We start from the raw sequence: 18,051 nt of genomic DNA, 5'->3' as shown, positions 1-18,051 counted from the left end.
TCTCTAGCTCTGAAGGAAAAAGGAAACCCTCCACTACAACACACAGAATCATCAAATGGTTACTGTCTGGCAGGAATTGCTCTCAAGTTTCAGACAGCACTCAGTTCTTGGGCTAAGCATGTCACCCAGAAATGAATACAAATTAGTAACCAAGTACTGGCAGTATTACACTAAAAAGTCAAACAAAACTGCGGCCCAAATGTTAGAGACATCGTAAAGCAGCACTGTTACTTCTTGCTGCTTTGAGATCTTAGTTTTACATTATTGGCAACCTGAAGTGTTCCAAGATCTTGAGCTGGGCTCTCCAAAAAAAATTTTGACTAAAAATCAGAACAGTTTAAAAAACAACATTTGGCCTCCGTTTTGTTTGCCTTCTAATTTTGGAACTTTTAGTGTTCATGGTTTCAGATTTTGCCTGGAAATACGAGAGCTGGAAGTTTACATTTTGAAGAAATGAAAGCTGGCATTTTTGTCATCACATGACTCCAAGAGCTGGGGCTTGAGGGAAAAACATAAAACACTGTCAGGCTTTCTACAAAATTGTGAGATTAGTAGCATCGGTTTTATCACAATTTGGGCTGCAAGGTTGACCTATTTTATCAACAGTGCCCTACTGAATATGAATTGCTTTATGAATTTTAACAACCATATTTCATTTTAAATATAGTTCAATTAAAGTGACATTTGTCAGTGAGCTTCAAAGCAAACTATTCCATCATCAACCTGGGCTAGACTTTTTCTCTGAGCGAGTGGAAAGTGTAAACTGCGCCACCTCACAAAACCTGGCATCTCAGAGGCACCCCTCAAGGCACCCCACCACGCAGGATCATTGCCTGTCCTAGGGACTAGCTCAGCATCATGAAAAAGGAGCAGCTAGCCTTCGAGCTCCTTTCACTCTCTGCCCACCTGATGGAACAGCTACAAAGCCGCAGACTTCACCATGTTCTAGAGCAAAGGCACCAGGAAGTGCATTGTGGCCTCATAAAAGAAGATGGGGAGGTGACAGTGAGAGCTCCTCTGAGGCCTTGAAGGACAAAACTAGATTTAGTCCAAAAACTTGCTGAGCCGTATGTGGTGTCTGCACGCTCTTTCCTCGGCCTGGTTTACACCTGCAGATCACTACAGAGCTGTTCCGAAACGCAACCTGAGATCTTAGGGGCTGTCAATGCACAAGAGTTAACAGGACAGAACACACATTCCAGTCTCATTTCTGGTGAAACAGCAAGACTGAGGTGTGCAGGGGAGAAGACCCTGAATACTCAGCAGGCAGAAGCTGTTAAAGCTAAAACCTTTTCCATACACACACACATGAAGATTAAATGGAACAGAAAGCAGTGTGCATGGGAGGATGCATTCCAAAATGGCATAAAATAAGATGGCGGGACGTTTAGTTACTTATTCAGAGAAACACAAAACCTCTTCACAAATTAGGTCTAGAACACCCTGAAAAGCAGAAAAAAAAATTATAATCATATGCCAAAACACAAAATCTTGTGCAGATGATATATTAGCATTTTGAGGTCATACGGATTCTTAAATTTAATCTAATCTGCAACTTTTCTCCCGTTTACCTAACTCTCTATATGAAGATAAGCTGGCTGTCTTCTGCATTAGTGAAACCTCCTTCCAGTTAATTCAGAAGAGATGGACTTGAAAAAGACATAATGTCAATTAGAGACTCATGTGCCAGGTACATTTTTCTAAGCTCAAGTAGCTAACGCGTCTTTCTTCAGCATCACAGAAGTACCTAGTTTAATGAAGCTGTAGTTACACTCGGCAGTTGCAGTCCTCTAAGGAGGAGACACGCGTTGCAGTCTCTCCCTGCTTATGTATTGTGTGTGTATTGGCGATTGCATGCCGGGGTACGGAGAGAGGGAACTGTTTCCAAGTTAGCGCACTCAGAGAAAGGAGTCATAAATCATGGGGTCAGTCAGGTTGTGCTTTTTTTTTAACCTTAGGGTATTATGTTTTCAATACAATATTTCAATAGCTTTTTTCTGTGTAATAATTTATCTGGAATTATGGCAACTCTCACAAGCTTCGAAAAAATTGGCTCAAGTAAAACGAACCCTTTGTCATAAATAGGTTGTGTTCATAACTGCAGCCTAATCATTCAATTGCACATAAGTCAAATAGTTATCCAGACTTTGTAGGAATATTTCCCTGTCAATAAATCTAGTGCTATTTAAAAACTCCGGGCCAATGTGACAGAAGCCTGTTAGATTAATTAGGGCAAGGTCAGAAAAGCTGAACTCACAGCTACATTCATGTCACAGCTTTGTTCCACCTACCATAACCTGATTGTAAACTCACAGACCTTTTTAAACGTGGGCATGTTAGGGTGACTTCATTGTCTCCATTTACATACAAAGGCAGATTTCTTCAGGAATGGTTTCTTCTCTCTGACAACAGTCAACTAAGCATGTAACTTAGAAGAAACGTTTTGTTTCGCGTTCACTGCCAATAACGGGGGGGGAGTATTTTTAAATGTTTTTCCCTGTAAGTGACTTCACAGTAATCGGGCCGCAACCAGGGCTCCTGAGACTACACGACCATACAGACCACAGAACTGTCAAGAGCCAGGCAGTATAATCAAAATTTCACTGCAAACAGATCATCTCTGTGGGAATGAGAGGACACTGTTGTCTCTCTGCCTGTTCAATTCTTGACCTTTATCACGTGACCATCCGAAACAAGGGTGCCCCAAATCTGATGGGTTTTGTGTGAAGTGGACCCTGGAGGTGAAATTCTGACCTTGGCAGGGTCAATATTTCATCCAAAATCCCTTGAGACAGACCTCCAAATCATTTCTTAGGCTTGCAGCTTGTATCAGATGGTAGCTAGACGACTTTCATTTACTACCGACTTAGGTCAAACTTGGACCAGGGATCAAGAGATGAAAGGCTCTATATCTCATTATCAATAACCAGTGTTCCCTGCTACCCTAAAAACGACATACTTCATTCTTATCTACGAGGCCTTAAAACTTAAAAGGGTTGGGGTCAAATTATGTTACTTCAATTTATTTTTATTCGCTGCTTATAAAACAACTTCCTCTCTCACTGCCATAGCTAAATGCTAAAAATGTAAATACTTTCCTTGCTATTGTAGAGGTTCTACTATTGTTTTTCTTTTTAAGTCTTATTAAAGATACAGCAAAGAAGAAAAATCCCTCCCACGCACAAATTTAAAGAAGGAAAAAAAAACACAGAGGCCAAGGCCAAGCCAGGTCTTACCAATCGCAAAACTATTTTCAGCACAGCACATTTTGTATTTAAGTTGCCTTATAACAGAGGGCTGGACCATCTCCAGAAGTTTTTCATAGTTACACAAGTCTTGATACTGACAGAATATCCTCTGAAATGACAGAGCCAGTTTTTCTTCTTGCGTGAAGCTGGAATTAAGTTTTCTTAGTGCAGTTACGGCTATGGCCCGTAATTTTAGGGAACTAATTCTGAAATACGAACGAGAAGCGTCGGAAGGAAAATCCTGTTGTTACTGAACAAACAGAACATAGCAGTCATTTCCACAGCCACTTGCAAAGCTCTATACATAATTGCATACTTAAACAGACAGAGATTTTACCATGATTCTAGACATCTGTAAAATGTCAAACCCCTCCTTTGTTATTCTGTGAAAACCTTCATGGGCAAACTGATTTGCATTATTCCCAAAATAGGGGCACGCATATATACACACAGAAGAAAAGTAATGAAATACAGTCAATGGCATGAACACTTCTGAATACCTTAGGGAAAAAAGAGGTTAAATAAAGTTTACTCGTTATACTGGGTTAACAACTTTTTTCTACTACTAGGAGTAAACCTGTAGATACCTAGGACCTACACAGTTGCTCTGCAGAATCTAAGCAACCTTTTGACCAGTTTCTCATTCAGACAATACGTCACCCGAAGTCCTGAAAATTTCTGGACTTTCAACACCTTGGGGTAGAGGGAAGGCGGGACACTTGATTACTGATCACTGAAGAGAACTGCTTCTGCAAAACCTCCAGAGCAGAGATGTAGGAGATCCATTGCCACCCAACTCTTCCTGGCAACATTTTTGCCGCTCCTGATCTATGGCTGAAAGAGGACTTGGTCCTGCAAACCCTTGCTCACATGACCAGCTCCTCTCACATCTGCTTCCCCATCCTATAGGAGCAGTGTTAATCATACAAGGCCATCCAGAAACTGACTTCTTTGGCTTAATGACAGGTAATATCCTCATATGTTTCCATAAATAAGATGTAAGCTGTCTGCAGAGATTCTTAAAGAAAGTATGACAATAATGGCTGAGGGAAAGCATGGGGAACCAGAAAGGAGAGAACAGAGATAAAAGGGGCATGGGTGGAGACGCAGTCTCTGACCTGGATCTGTTGCTGAAGAAGGTTAATTTTGTGTTGCTGCTGCAGGAGCTGCTGCTGTTGTCTTGCAATCTGTGGAGAAATTGCACAGAAGAAACGTGAGATGTGGAGTCGGTATGTAGGAAACTTCCATACTGCTTCATTCTTTAAATGGCTCTATTAAGCTAAGAAACCTTCAAGGGTGGGTGGCGGCAGCTTGGACTGCCACTGAAGCAAGGGGCTCGTGCTCAGGAGCAATTCATAACTAATATCATAACTAATACTAGTGTGAAAGGGAACCTTATGGAAAACGCTGTGCTGGATATTAAGGGAAGGACTGATGCAAAAATCTCTCCTCATTATCTGAAACAGCACTGCTAAAATCCCCCCAAAGCGAGCACTCACTTGCTCCAACTTGTTGGAGGAAGAACAATACTGGCAGAGAAGCTGGAAAATAATAGGGGAAGGCAGGAAAGGCAAAAAAGTAGGATGGACAGTAATATTCTTTTTATGTTTGGCACCACCTATTCAAAAATTCCAAAAAAAGGAAATCTGACACCCAGGAGGAAGATATTAGTGTGCATATTTCCTTGATGCAGAAAGAGACACAAACAAAATGGAACTGGGTTTGGGAAAATCACCGACTCTTCAACATGTGTATCAGCTGGAAGGAACTACGGGAGCAGTGCAAGGCTACACAGCTCAACGTTGAAACTCATTTACAGAAGATGATGGAGTACTTGTAGTCTCCTCTCAAAGTCATCTGTGTTTTCCGTAAGGACTTCCATCCTCCCTCTCCATTGACTAAATGATGGGGAACCTTACTGTGGACGCATTTTACACACAGTGAAGGAAAAACCAGACAGTAACGGAACCAAATTAGAGTTCTCAGAGGACCGATGGAGATAAACCATTATGTATCTCAAACCTGAAAAACTTTCATTTGAGTCATCACAAAAGCTCTGCTCCCGTGAATAGCTAGCATAGCAGTACGAACATCAGAAGGAGTCTTGCTTTTCCCCTGTGGTATGTGTACACATCTCGGGGTCAGATGGGAACTTACGCATACTTACTGGGAGGAATTTTGCGCATTCTTCCCCTTAGGTATTTTCTTTCATTTCTGTTATTAAACTATTAGCATAAGAAACACTCATCGTTAACTCCACATCTAAAAGATTAAATGTTTCCTTTCTAGAGCCTCTCTTTAAGCAACCAAAATAACTTTTCTCAATACATTTTTTGGAAAGTTTGGTTATTTTAATTTCTATATAACACAGAATTGTATTACATAATTTCTTAACTTAAAAGAAATCCTTGTTATCCTAATAATAATCCTGCAGGATTTCTTACTGCCTTTTTTCATTCTTTCCATTTTTTTTCACTTTCAGATCACACGGCCATTCTGTAGCAGTAGTGACTTTAAAAGGTAGGGCAAAGGAAATAGCTGCTGCAGGACATCTCCTCGTGGAAGAATCTTGAATTCCACCTTCATGCCTTCATCTGCTTTCTCCATGTAAACAACAGCATGATACAAATTCTCTAGTTTAATAGGTAAGTCACTTCTGTTCTCCCCAGCTGGGATTTCAGGTGTGAGGCCAAAATACACAGTATTAAAGATAAGGTTTATAAATAATCAAAAATGGGGAAAACCAAGGCTAAAATGTCTGAGGATGTGAGCAGTGGTTTAGAATCTTAAGACTTGCTTGGTACAATACAAACGTTGAAGTGTGACAGCTACGATAGATTTAAAAGAATTTTGTGAGTTTCACAAAATTCACATAGCTGCCATTCTACAATATAAACTCAAATTTCGTAATAAGCTGAAATAAATGGTCAGACAGACCAAAACGCTTTCACGTAAGAGGTATCAGGAGGGACTCCTGACAAAACTGTAAACGAGGTGTCTGAGCGTTCTCTTCTCATGTTCAGGTACAAAAATGGACATCCATTTTTCTTAAAACTTGCACGGTGCAAATACGTTGGAAAAGTTGTGTTGTCCATAAAATATCGTGTCCATGTGCCCTTGCTGGAACTGTTCACGTGGAAAAACATGTTTGCCTTTTCAGTGGAGGGCATATTTGCAAGGGCTGAAAATCACGCCCCTCGAGTGTAAAAGGAAAAAAGTCACACTTGTTCACTGACTTTATATCCTTCTCCCTCACACTTTTGTGCAGTTGGCAAAACCAACCCTTTCATTTGTCACATTACAAGCCAAATGCCACATTTTGTTCCTTTTATACCTATTCAGCATCACTCAATTCAAGCAGAATTGGAAGATGACTCAGGAGGGCTGAATTTGTACGCTTACTTACACTTATTTTTAGAAAAAACACTATTAGAAGAGAACACCTCCAAACCAGAGAGCGTACCTTTAATAGACAAAGAGCACTATTTTATATATTGCAAATTAAAGCATTCTGCCAATATGTTTCTGTTCAAACTTCTTTACCTAAGAAACCAAATGGGAAAAAAATTCTGGGTGGAGAGCAAACTTGAGAAGTACCAACCCTAAAAGATAAGCTCCTGAAAAGTCCTCCTAGAAAATGATTGAAGCTGAAAGCCCCTGTAATAATCACTCACCTGTTCTTGTTGCTGCTTAGCCAGCTCCATTTGTTGGCGTTGTTTCTCGATCTGTGATGCAGCCAGTTTCTTCTGTTCATCATGAGCGGCTAGCAGCTGTTCTCGCAAACTGGTCAGCTGATTGATCATACCCATGAGCTGCCTTTCTTTCTCAGCAAGGCTTTCTGGAGTCCCTGGGCATCATATGGCGGGAAAAAAAAAAAAAAAAGGTAAAGAGAAGAGAGGAAATTTAGAGCTAGCCAGGTTTTTATTTTGCAGCTTCACTGTAAGCAAAGTTTCGGTAGAAGCAAAGAACAGCAGATATTGCAATACCCTGCATATTAAGACCTGTCCCTCCATAGGAAAATGAGCCACGGCGGATAATTCTGTACACTGGCTTTGATCTGGTGTCCCCCTTCAATGTTTCCTTGCCCTTTCATCTGTTTCCTGTTGCCTTTTTATCAGATTAACAGCGGAAAAAATACTGCCTGTTTTGAAAAGAGTTTCAAATTTGAAACATCATTTACATTTTGTGGGGATCAAAATCAACACTTCCAGTTTTGGAAGACAATTACATTTTTGTCAGAAGCTTTTGAGAAAGACACATCAATCCTTCGACGGTTACAGAAACTGTAAGGTGTGTACTGACATCCCTCTGTAATGAAGGGGACGCGGAGAAGTCTCCTGGGTGCTGGCTACCTCTCTGGCTCCCCACACCCAGCCTTCTCACTGTCACCAGCACAGCACACAACAAGCTGTCAGGACGCTACCTGTTATATCATCTACAGCTGCCCTGATTAGGATGAAATTATATAGTATTTAAATTGCCAATAACTACTATCGCTGATGCTGCCACTGATGAGTATTTTTAAAGGACCGAGTCTTGCATAAACATATCAGAAAAACTGAGTTAAACGCAACTCACCATCTCTCTCGCTTCTACTGTCATTAGATGCTTTTTATAGGAGAGTTCAGCAGGCACAGACAGAGGAACTGACTACCTCGCTCTCATAATCATTCTGTAAAAATTCTCCTTCTACCCAAAAGGACAGTGGTTATGAGGGAAGGGAAGAAAAAATTCCAGGGAAACTCAAAAGCTACGAAACATACACTAAAACAAAGAATGGCACTATTAGTATATCTGTATCATTTGACTTCGAATTTAAAAGACCAGAAAATATGTGCAGCAGCTAATCCACAGATATCTCCAGTACCACCACACCCTCTCACATGAGTCAGATCCTAAGAAAACCTTTCTGAAAAAAGCTTTAGGAAAGGATAAAGGCTATCGGTGTCTGTTCCTCCTCTGAAAACTGCCTGCTTTTGGGACAGCCCTGCCACACAAACCTTTCTCAAACACAGGAAGCGTTCTTCTGCCAATGTCACCAGTGCTCTCCAAGTGAAAAAAAAGAAGAAAAATTGGCGACTATGCTAAATGTGTTCCTAGCCAACTATCAGTCAGACATGGAAAAGAGCTACTGGTAATAGCTCATTTAGTCTACCCCCCTGCCAGTGTAGGAATGTTCCCTACAATATATTTACTACGGCTTTCTAGATTGGATTGAAACGTCTGAAATGGTGAATCATCTACTGCTTTCTTTGGAAGATTGTACCACAGCCTTAGAGGTGTCACTGTTAGGGCTCTCTGCTTGATAGTTTAATCTACATTCACTTAATTTCAACCTTGCGCTCCCAAGCAGCATCCTATTTGCTACGTCAGCCAAGCCCAAGCCCAAGCCCTTAAACGCGTTTGTAGACAGCCACATACAAGTGGGAAAACACAAAGAATCAACATTTTCATATACAGGAAATGTAAGCTGATTAACTTTGTATTAAGATGCTAGAGATGTATGTGAAAATATTCTCATGATATAACAAAGAGCTACAGCAGAATATTCTCAGATAGTTTCCCAAAAAACTGTGGTTTCCCAAAAAGCTTTTTTTTTCCAAAAAGCTGGAAATTTGAGAAATACACTGAACCAGAAACCATAGGACCTTAAACCTGTTTTGTTAAAAGCTGTGAGAAAGAATGGAAGCCAGTGCTAAAATAGTAACGCTACCGAAGAAAGCACTTTTAACTTACATTTTTTATTTCAGACATTGGAGACGGAGAACAGCTACAAGTAATGCATTTGCCACCTGGCCATACAATTAATCAGAAATGTTTATTGCCACTCTTCCATCCTTCATTTGTTTTTCCCTAGGAAAAAGGGTGCAGTGTTTCCAAGTGGTGTAGAAGAATTATTCCAGGAGGCAGCTCCTCCTTTGTCCTGTCTGTGGCTAGCATGTTGGTTTACTGTCATGCGCATCTAATGAAGACTATGAGTATCCTGATACTGGCAGTATAACACGCTGGGCACGCTGAAACATCTGAAAACTGAGTATTTTATTTATTTATTCAGCGGATGCTCTATTCCAAATCTTTACTGAGGGATGGGTGTGCGCAAGAGACAGAGAGAGAGAGAGAGGGAGAAAGACCTAGAGAGAGATGGAATACACAGGATTGGCTTAGTCCTAAAGTTAGGGTAAGCAAAAAGAAATCACTGTCAAATAAACTGTTCGACAAACACACTGACACACATCAAAGATCTTCAGCCAGTACTGGTTCATCAGTGTATTTCGAGCTCCTACAGTAGCTTTCAGTTGGGAATCAAAAAGCACTTTGTAAAGTTAAATTAATCCCCACCACACCTTTGAAAGGTGGAAAACCGTTTCCATATGTGTAAACTGACAGACAGAGGGGTCACAGAGTTAGTTACCGACAGCGGCAGAAAAAGAAAGGCCGATATGCAGCCCTGCGCTGCGGAGCGCCGGCTGCGCTTCCCGAGGGCGAGCAGGACACTCCCCGTGCCACCGCCCTGGCCACGACACCAAACAACTGCACCGCCAGCCACGGGGCCATCCACCCACTGCGGTTTCTTCTTTAACCTGATTTACCTAGAGAGGAGCAAAAAACCTTCTTCCTCGGGAAAACAACAGCTTCATTTGAATTGCAGGACCGAGAGGAAAGCCTGGGTGAACTAAGAGCAATGAAGTGCTGGTGCGGATGCCGGAGGTGCAGGCACACCGCGGCCGTGCAGCTGGGGACAAATCCAACGCACACAATCTCTTCACTATTACTTAGTTTTTAAAGAAACTTCGAGATGCCCAAAGGGGCTGCTTTATGTACCAGCTTAGCAGGCACAACGCATAATTCCGTTGGCTTATAAACTGGAATGGAAGTAGTCTGACAAAAGGAAGCCTTCATATGCTATATTTCTTCAGCAACTTCAGTTTGCCAATAAACTGAAAGTGAGAATTTGTCATCATCAACATTTTAAAAAAATCTTTTGTTGGAGAATACTTTCTGGAAAACATGGCTTAGTAGGCACTTATTTTCATGTGATTAGCTCGTCCTTCCAATAACTTCAATAATTCTTACTTATAATTTCAATTCTTTAAGATATCATTCCTTGCAAAATAAATACTCTAATAGCCATACTCTCAAGTCATCTGCACAAAACCATAGGCGAGGGAGATCAGATGTGTGGGTCTACTGGAAGATGGTGAGTTTTGGGGTAGATTTCCCCTTGCCTTACCCACATATCCATGTAAGCCCCACTGATGATGAATCACAGAACGTTTTGAGGTTTCCTGCAGACAACTGGTGGCTTAATACAAGTGTGCGAATTAAAAAGAAAAAAAGTACTTGAGTTGGAGTGTCTTGATGATAAAGTGTTTGCATTTGGTTTAAGTTTGGTATTTTTTGTTACCCTTATTACCTAGCACACCTCTTCTATACTTTCTTTCGTGGAAATGGCCAACAAAACTGCCATTTCACAGTTGCCATTCATAAATTACTTAGTTTGCATAACAAATGAACGCCAAATGATACTTGACGTTATTTCCGTAATGGTGAGCTGAGGGCAACAGCTCGGTCACTATGTAAGTACCTTCAGTGTTCGGAATTTTTTCCGGTGTATTAAAAGGCACTGCAGAGTCAAGAGGATCAGTTGCCAGTCTTGTATCCCCTTCTAGATGCTGTAGATTGTGGGTAGGCAAGGATGGGGGACTTCTGTCCATTCACCACTGTTTTCTCTCTGTTAACCCGCATGAGATCTAAACCTTTATCATCGTGTGAAGGGTCTTGGCAGCTACGGGATTTCCGTGTGAAGAATTCTGTAGCTCAGAGGGCAAAACATGTCAGTATTTTAAGTAACTACACCACCAGCCGTGTAAAGACAGTTGGCTTAAATCACGCTGTTTGGGAATTAATGAAGTACCCCCATGGCTGGTAACACTGCTAGAACTTAGGAGGCAGTACAAACCTCAGTGAGGATGAGCCGCCAGCCTCAGCAGCTACCTTCAGTTGCTTCGTCATTAAACTCGCTTAGAGCTGCTCCAAGTAGTACAGAGCTGGGAATGGCTCTGGAGCCGGGCGCTGCCCTACACGGAGCATCCGTACGGTTGCAGTGCTTTCACTCTAGCCATGCAGCGCGGCTGGGAGAAAAAACAAGTGCCCAGTATTGCCGTGTACAACTTGACAGCAAGCTAGACCCGCTTCCCACAGGGATTGAGTGAGGAGTAAAAGGAGAGTGGCTTACATCAATGACTGCCTCAAAAATTACTCTTAATTGCCGTCAGATCCACAACAAATAGATATTGCACATTTTATGTTTAACAAAGCTTTTAACCACCCGACCACCTGCCTTTCAGGAGACTGCTGTAGGTGCTCATACTGTTCTCTCTGTACTCTATCACTGCAATGGCAAAATGTGGATTTTTCACAACTTATCAAAACAACTCGGGCGAGACCGCATCCAAGTACACACTACAGGTTGATACAGCGAATGGCCCAAGAAAAGATGCCTTCCAGATGCGTCAGCTTATTCTCTATCACCGCAAAAAGAGATTCGTCAAGAAAAAAAAACATGTTGTGGATGCAACACTCACAGCAGATGGCAATAAAAGAAGACTCAAATTAGAGGCATTCTGTATCGCCAAACCTAAACTTCATCTCAGATCAACACTATCCATAATAGTGTTTAAGTAGTAAAAGAAATTTACTCAAATGTGAAATAAACTATTACACATTCTTAGTTCTGATTCACAGTCTCAGACTGGCAGTGACAGTAACATTTAATAAACATTAGAATGAAGACACCAATATGACCAAATGACACACTTTAAGTGAGAAAACGAACAGGAGAAACCTTGGCATATCCACCCAAAACAGAACCAAAGCAAAAAAAAAAGGCAGAGAAACTGCTTTTGCGATCAAAACAGTAAATACTTTATTATAATTTATTAGACAGAATGAGAATGTAAATGAGAAATTAGGAAAGCCAATATTTTCTTTAACAGGCATTTTAAGCTTTTGCTGCGAATGCTCAAGCGATGAGAACGTTTGCTCGCAGCCAACCTACGGATCCGCTCGCAGCCGCACAGCACCCAGCGTGTTCTGCAAGGGCAGAGACGCGGCAAGGCTCTCCTCAGCCCCTCCGACGTGTCTCAATTAAGCTGATAGGAATGTTATCAATCAGGGGCGCTCACGTGCCCACTCGCGCACACCCATATAGACAGTGAAATTTATCCCCGGAGTCAGTTTACTATCAAAGTAATTACGTAAATAGCTTTTGAACTGTCAGCATCTGTCTTTCAAAGAAAAAATCAAAGAAAACAATGTGCGACTACAAAGCCTGGAAGACACAATAATATTGTGTTACGTTCATATCATTATCTATGGCTACAAAAGAAAAAAAAAAATCCTCCTGTATCTACAAAGCTTTGTAGGGGGAAAAAAAATTAAATGGAAATAAGAGTATTTTGAAGTACTCTGTATTCAAATAACGTTAAGATGTGTAATAATAATTAGCGCATGCCGTATAGAGCATTTTTTAATTTCAAAGCGTTAACTAATTGATCTTCTTAAAGACTGTGAGCAGGTAGAAAGGTAGTGGTATGCATGCAACACTTTTATACACGAGAAAACTGAGGCGTGAAGTTTTTAGAAACTTGCCTGAAGTCATTCTTAACTTTATGCACTGTAAGGCCTTTTACTGCTGGCCTCGCTACCGTCACCAGCAGAACTATATCAGTAAGGCCAAGAGTTTCCCCACTGACTTTAACAGGGATACGTATTATACAAATAATTAAACCTTTGCTTGACCTTGACCTGGTATCAACCAGGTAGGGTTCTAGCTAAAGGGACTCCACGAACAGAGCAATTATTGACGCCATCCAACTAACAAAGTGACAGAACTGTGGCACAACACAGTTTCTGCGTAACTTTGCCCTGATGCAACAAGAGTGCGATGAGGACATAACTACAACCCAGGCACCAGCTAAAAACTGAGTCATCTCCAAGCATTTCCTGCGATGTGTTTTTCAGTGCCATTTTTAAGCTAGGGACATAACAGTTTCAATATAAAACTGATAAAGAGCCAAGAAAGAGGTTTTTCAAACTGAATAGCCTATTAACTAAGCCGTCTTCAGAAGAATGAAAACTCCTACTAGCAATAACATTATTACATCCAAAGAATAAATAAAGTATCAGCAGTTCATATAATAAGTATATTTGCTTGAGGGTTTTATTCCAGTATCTTTTCTTGAGAGTTCCATTCTCATTGTCAACTATTTTTCTTTCCCCGCTCCCCAACCCAGTTTTACCTTTCAACGTTAGAAATGCAAACCCAGTATTACTCTGCTCAGTAAGGAAACGTGGAAAGTAAAACAGAGAGGCCACCTAGCCGCCTTCTACTTATAAGCAAGCTCATCTTTGTCATGCCCCCCTAAGAAAAAAAAAGATATCTATTTAAAACCTGGTAATAATTGTGAAGAGGAGTATTCTCCCCTCGCCGCACAGACAGCCGTGATGCTGTCGTCACCTGAAGTTGTGTATGTGAGGCAACGGGGAGCTGATGTTACGTGCCTTCAGGAAACGTAGTCTGATAAACAGATCTAACTGGCTGAGGTAAGTTCCGAATTTAAACTCTTCTTTCCTCTGTCTTTGAACAGAAATGTCAAGTGCTTATGACCAAGCAATGAGTATATACTTTAAGTTATGTACTTGCTGGTATGTATTTGTGGGTGGGTGTGGGTATGTGCTTGTGCACGTGTGCCGACTCCCTTGATGCGCCCCTAATCAACACTTTAGAGAGTGTTTTATTAGGGACTGGCACATAGCTTTTCAGGCCAGTAAATCTTGGAGCTGCCAGGACATAAACATCTAAAAACTGGCATTTTTCATTAAGCATTTAAGCCAACTTTACTACACAGTGACTGCCATCACTTAAAACTACCTGCCTTGCTAAATTAAATTACTTCATCTGATTGATATGGGAAGTCAGCATAATAAAAGAAAACTTTCTGACTGCTTTTTACTCAGCAAGCCACAGCCACTAGAAAAAGAAACAAGGAAAGAAAAAGCCCAGAATTCAAACTGATTTGTCTGTACCTACAGATTTATGTAATGAATCTTCTCTGTTTGACAAATCAACGTCCTTTTTAGAACAGCAGGCTAGAAGGAAGCTATTTATTTCGGCATACGGACAGTCTTAATCTTTTAGGTTTCAGTGGAAGACTTTGCAGAATGAATAAAAACAAATGATGAACAATTACCATCTTTTGCCATTACTACCCTGAAGAATTAATATTCTGTGGGGACAAAAACTTAGCCGTCTGCTCTATAACAGACCGACACATTACTATTTCGCAATGCTGGAAAGAAGTTGTCGGTGAGTATTCTTTATTTGCTGTCAGAAAAAGTTTTGGTACTGTAGACTGCAAACAAAGCTTGGTATTCAACCAGGTTAGTAACTTATTGTCAAGGTTACAAAAGGAATGGACAACATTTGTATTGAGACTATTTCTCAGAGGTTATTCATTGTTTTGCCGTCTAGACAAGCTAGAACTAGGCTAGAGAAACAGCATTTGCTGGTGGAATTTTATGCAGCAGCAGGAGAACCAGTAAACAATATATACGTGTATGCATTTTTGCTTTGTTTTGACAAACTGGTAATTGTATCTCAGCAACATTCATCTCTATCAGCACATCCTTCAGGTAATTTTAGTATAAAGAAGAACAGGTTTAGGTCCCTTTTGTCATCCAACCCTCCAGATGATTTTTAAATATAGCAGTTTGGCCTCCATATGTTCAAACAAAATAAAGCCATTGGCATTTGCTACTTGAATTAGTTCAATTTTATTCTATTTTCTCTATTAACAATCACTCTTAAAAGTTGTATTTTATTTAAATAGAACCTGATTTTTTCTGATCAAATTAAGTACCTTCACGGAAAAAAAAATGTAAATCCGCAGCCGCCCGAATTTGCTGCTTTGTCACAAATACGCATCTTTTGCAGTTTAGATGCTTTAAAAAAGATTCCTCCAACCCTCGTTCCACAGACACTACCCTCAACTAACCTCCTCCTGCTCTAGGGTCAAACGGGAGCAGCCCCATCCAGTCACAATCTCCATTTCAGGCTTTCATTCGGCCTGAACGAAGTTCTGCGTTGGTGTGGCTCAATTGGCACCGTCTACTTCTCTGCAGCCTGAGAGTATCATATTGCATTGTGATCAACCTCCACTATTTCGGCAGCTGCCAAATTTCCTCTCTAAACTGAGGTTCCCCTGTGTGCCACTGGGCAGGTTTCCCCCCCCGGCTCTCCCCAGCACTTTTGAAACATTAACAAAGGACTAAAAGCTCACTCTCAGCAATTTGCTACTATTAAACACCCTCAAAAAATAAACACAGAGAAGAAGATACTAAGTAGGTTGCAATAATATTGAATTTATCACAGTTAAAAGCCGACAACCAGACGTATCTTACCTCCTTCATTTATGACTCTCTCACCCTCCTTCTCTCCCCACTCCAAATACAATACTATCCATAAAAAATAATGCAAAGCATCCACATGTGACACAAGTTTGCAAACATTTTTCAACCATTAATTTGCAAATGCAAAATTCACACAGCTCCTAAGAAAGCGTGCAGCTTTCACACATCTCCTGGGGATCTGTGCTTTACTAGTCAAAGGTTTAAACCCAGTGTATTCCCCATGAATAATCTCTCACCCCTTCCCCCTCCTCCCTCCTGTCCACATCTAAATGCAGAATCCCCAGCTTCCTTGTCTTCAGTTTACAGATTATGCGATCCAAAGTGTCACTCACTGGATTACTGCACATAACCTGAGCACTACCCGAAGCTTACTTGTCTTCAACTTGTCCAGCATTACTTAAATGGAATTATCCGTCACAATCCATATACCGAATCTGCATAGCCCACTTATCTCAAGATTCTGTGTGTCACCTACCAGATTATCCGTTTTAATCCATACATTGAATCTACATAACATATGTCTTTAATTCATGGGCTCTGATGAGCTATAGTATCGCTGAATGGATTATTTCTCTTTATCCATTATTGGCAGTCGTAAAACCGTTCACTGCATACTCTCTCATGCCCCATCTTCCGAACATCGAGGCAAGATTAGAGTCTTCAGCAAACACAGCTCTATCACACATCAAACACGGCTTGATATAATACCTGCACTGATACTTCACGTAACTTGGAACCCAGTTCCTCGCACAAAACAAATGTCTGTGTTATCATGCATTAAAGATTAGGATTGGTAGACTAATCTTGCTTTCAATGACACTCATAAATCTGTGGTTATTCCAGTACAGTCTTTGGAGCCACCCAGATTTAAGTGGCTACAAAGAAGAGCTGAATTTACCCTAATGATGATCCCTTTCACGGTGAGTGCAGAAAACACTTCACCTGAGTAGTTTGGGAACTAACCTGTACAACAGAGAAGGATTTTCAAACAATAAAAAACCATCAGGTTCAGGCTTGCCCGGTCTTTCTTGAGAGATTCAGGCGCAATCACTGTTAACAATGCCTTCACTTCAACAGAATACCAACTCGGAAAGATTGGAAACAGAAGTCAGTTTAGCCTTTTGTTCCACACACCTATTCAAAACTAGCTAAGTGGGGAACATATGAAATATGTATTATTATTCCTTGACAACTCTCGATAAGCGAGAGATGGACAAGATTAGCAGAAAGGCTTTGTGTACACCCGGGAAGTTTTAAAAAGAGTTCTCATCGTGGTTAAAGCTGCCTCGCTCACACCAGCTTTAGCAAGACTGTGCACCTCGTGAAGCACCTGCCCACCTGGGGGGCCAGCACCTTTCCCCGAAGTCTGCTCAGAGGGGGCCCAACACCAGTCAAACAGAAGTCTCATGTTAGTTTTCTAAGTACGGGGATGGCCACTGGCGCTGAAGATCACGGAAATAGTTTCGTATACCTTCTCCTGTCAATGGTCCGCCCTACATGCTGCACCTACTGCAGTCGGTAACGTTGCTTCGGAGGAAAGCAACCACTTCGGCCCTGCAATGCACAGTATCAGGTGGCTACGCTGAAGGCAGAAAGGGGGTATAATTTTCCTTCCTGTAGATGATCGGTTTGAGACCTGGAGTTCTCTCTGCTCCACTGAATCCAATAAACTGCATTATCCGTGAATAATCCAGAGGCCTTTTGAGCTCTGTTCCTGAATATGATGGATGTAACTAAGTTTGAACAGGCTTTAACCAATCCAATATACAGTTTTACAGCTTTATTTTAAAACATTTCAATTTAACGGCGTGTTTTGTGGGTTTTACTAGAGACTGACTTGTTTTGAACAGAATAAAAATTCCAGGGATTTCAAAACAAAATTTCTTAAAAATTCTCCAGTGCCAAACTTGTCTTATTTATTTAACCCCAGACTGCCTCCGTAAAGAAACAGAGGCATTTGAGTTAAAATTTCTACAGCTGTGAAAGGTTCTAGATTTTGCCCCATTTTAAGCATAAGAGTACTCCCTTTCAGTCAAGCCTTGGAATGAAATATTACACTTCCTTTTCCACTAGTAACTGGACATATATAGATCCTTCTAACTGTGATCTTGAAGTTTGCAGCTAGACCTCTGCAGAAGCCGGGTGATGGTTCTCCCATTTTACAGGCACGCAGATGAAGGAAGGGGGGGCTTAAAGTAGCTGCCGAAAGTAACAAAGCCAGTTAAGAGCAACAACTGAATACAAAACGTGGGAGTCTGGTGACTTCCAGCCATCCACCAACTCCCCTATCTTTGATAAAATATTACTGCTTTCTAACTTAAAAGAAATAACA

At 41.0% G+C, this 18,051-nt stretch overlaps 1 protein-coding gene across 34 annotated transcripts in view; it reads right to left on the bottom strand.

Moving 5' to 3' along the window:
* Positions 1 to 18,051, bottom strand: part of SOX5 (SRY-box transcription factor 5) — a 656,593-nt gene that overhangs the window by 143,709 nt on the left and 494,833 nt on the right. For all 34 annotated transcript variants that reach the window (XM_074586204.1, XM_074586316.1, XM_074586286.1 and 31 more), the window contains 2 exons: positions 6,923 to 7,095; positions 4,367 to 4,435 (listed from right to left, as the gene is read on the bottom strand). In XM_074586204.1, the coding sequence (XP_074442305.1) occupies positions 4,367 to 4,435; positions 6,923 to 7,095 (242 nt within the window). The remainder of the gene's footprint in view (positions 1 to 4,366; positions 4,436 to 6,922; positions 7,096 to 18,051) is intronic.

This window comes from Larus michahellis, chromosome 1 (genome assembly GCF_964199755.1).
Source record: "Larus michahellis chromosome 1, bLarMic1.1, whole genome shotgun sequence".
In the NCBI taxonomy this organism is placed as follows: Eukaryota; Metazoa; Chordata; class Aves; order Charadriiformes; family Laridae; genus Larus; species Larus michahellis.
This window is presented reverse-complemented; position numbering and strand designations above follow the sequence as displayed.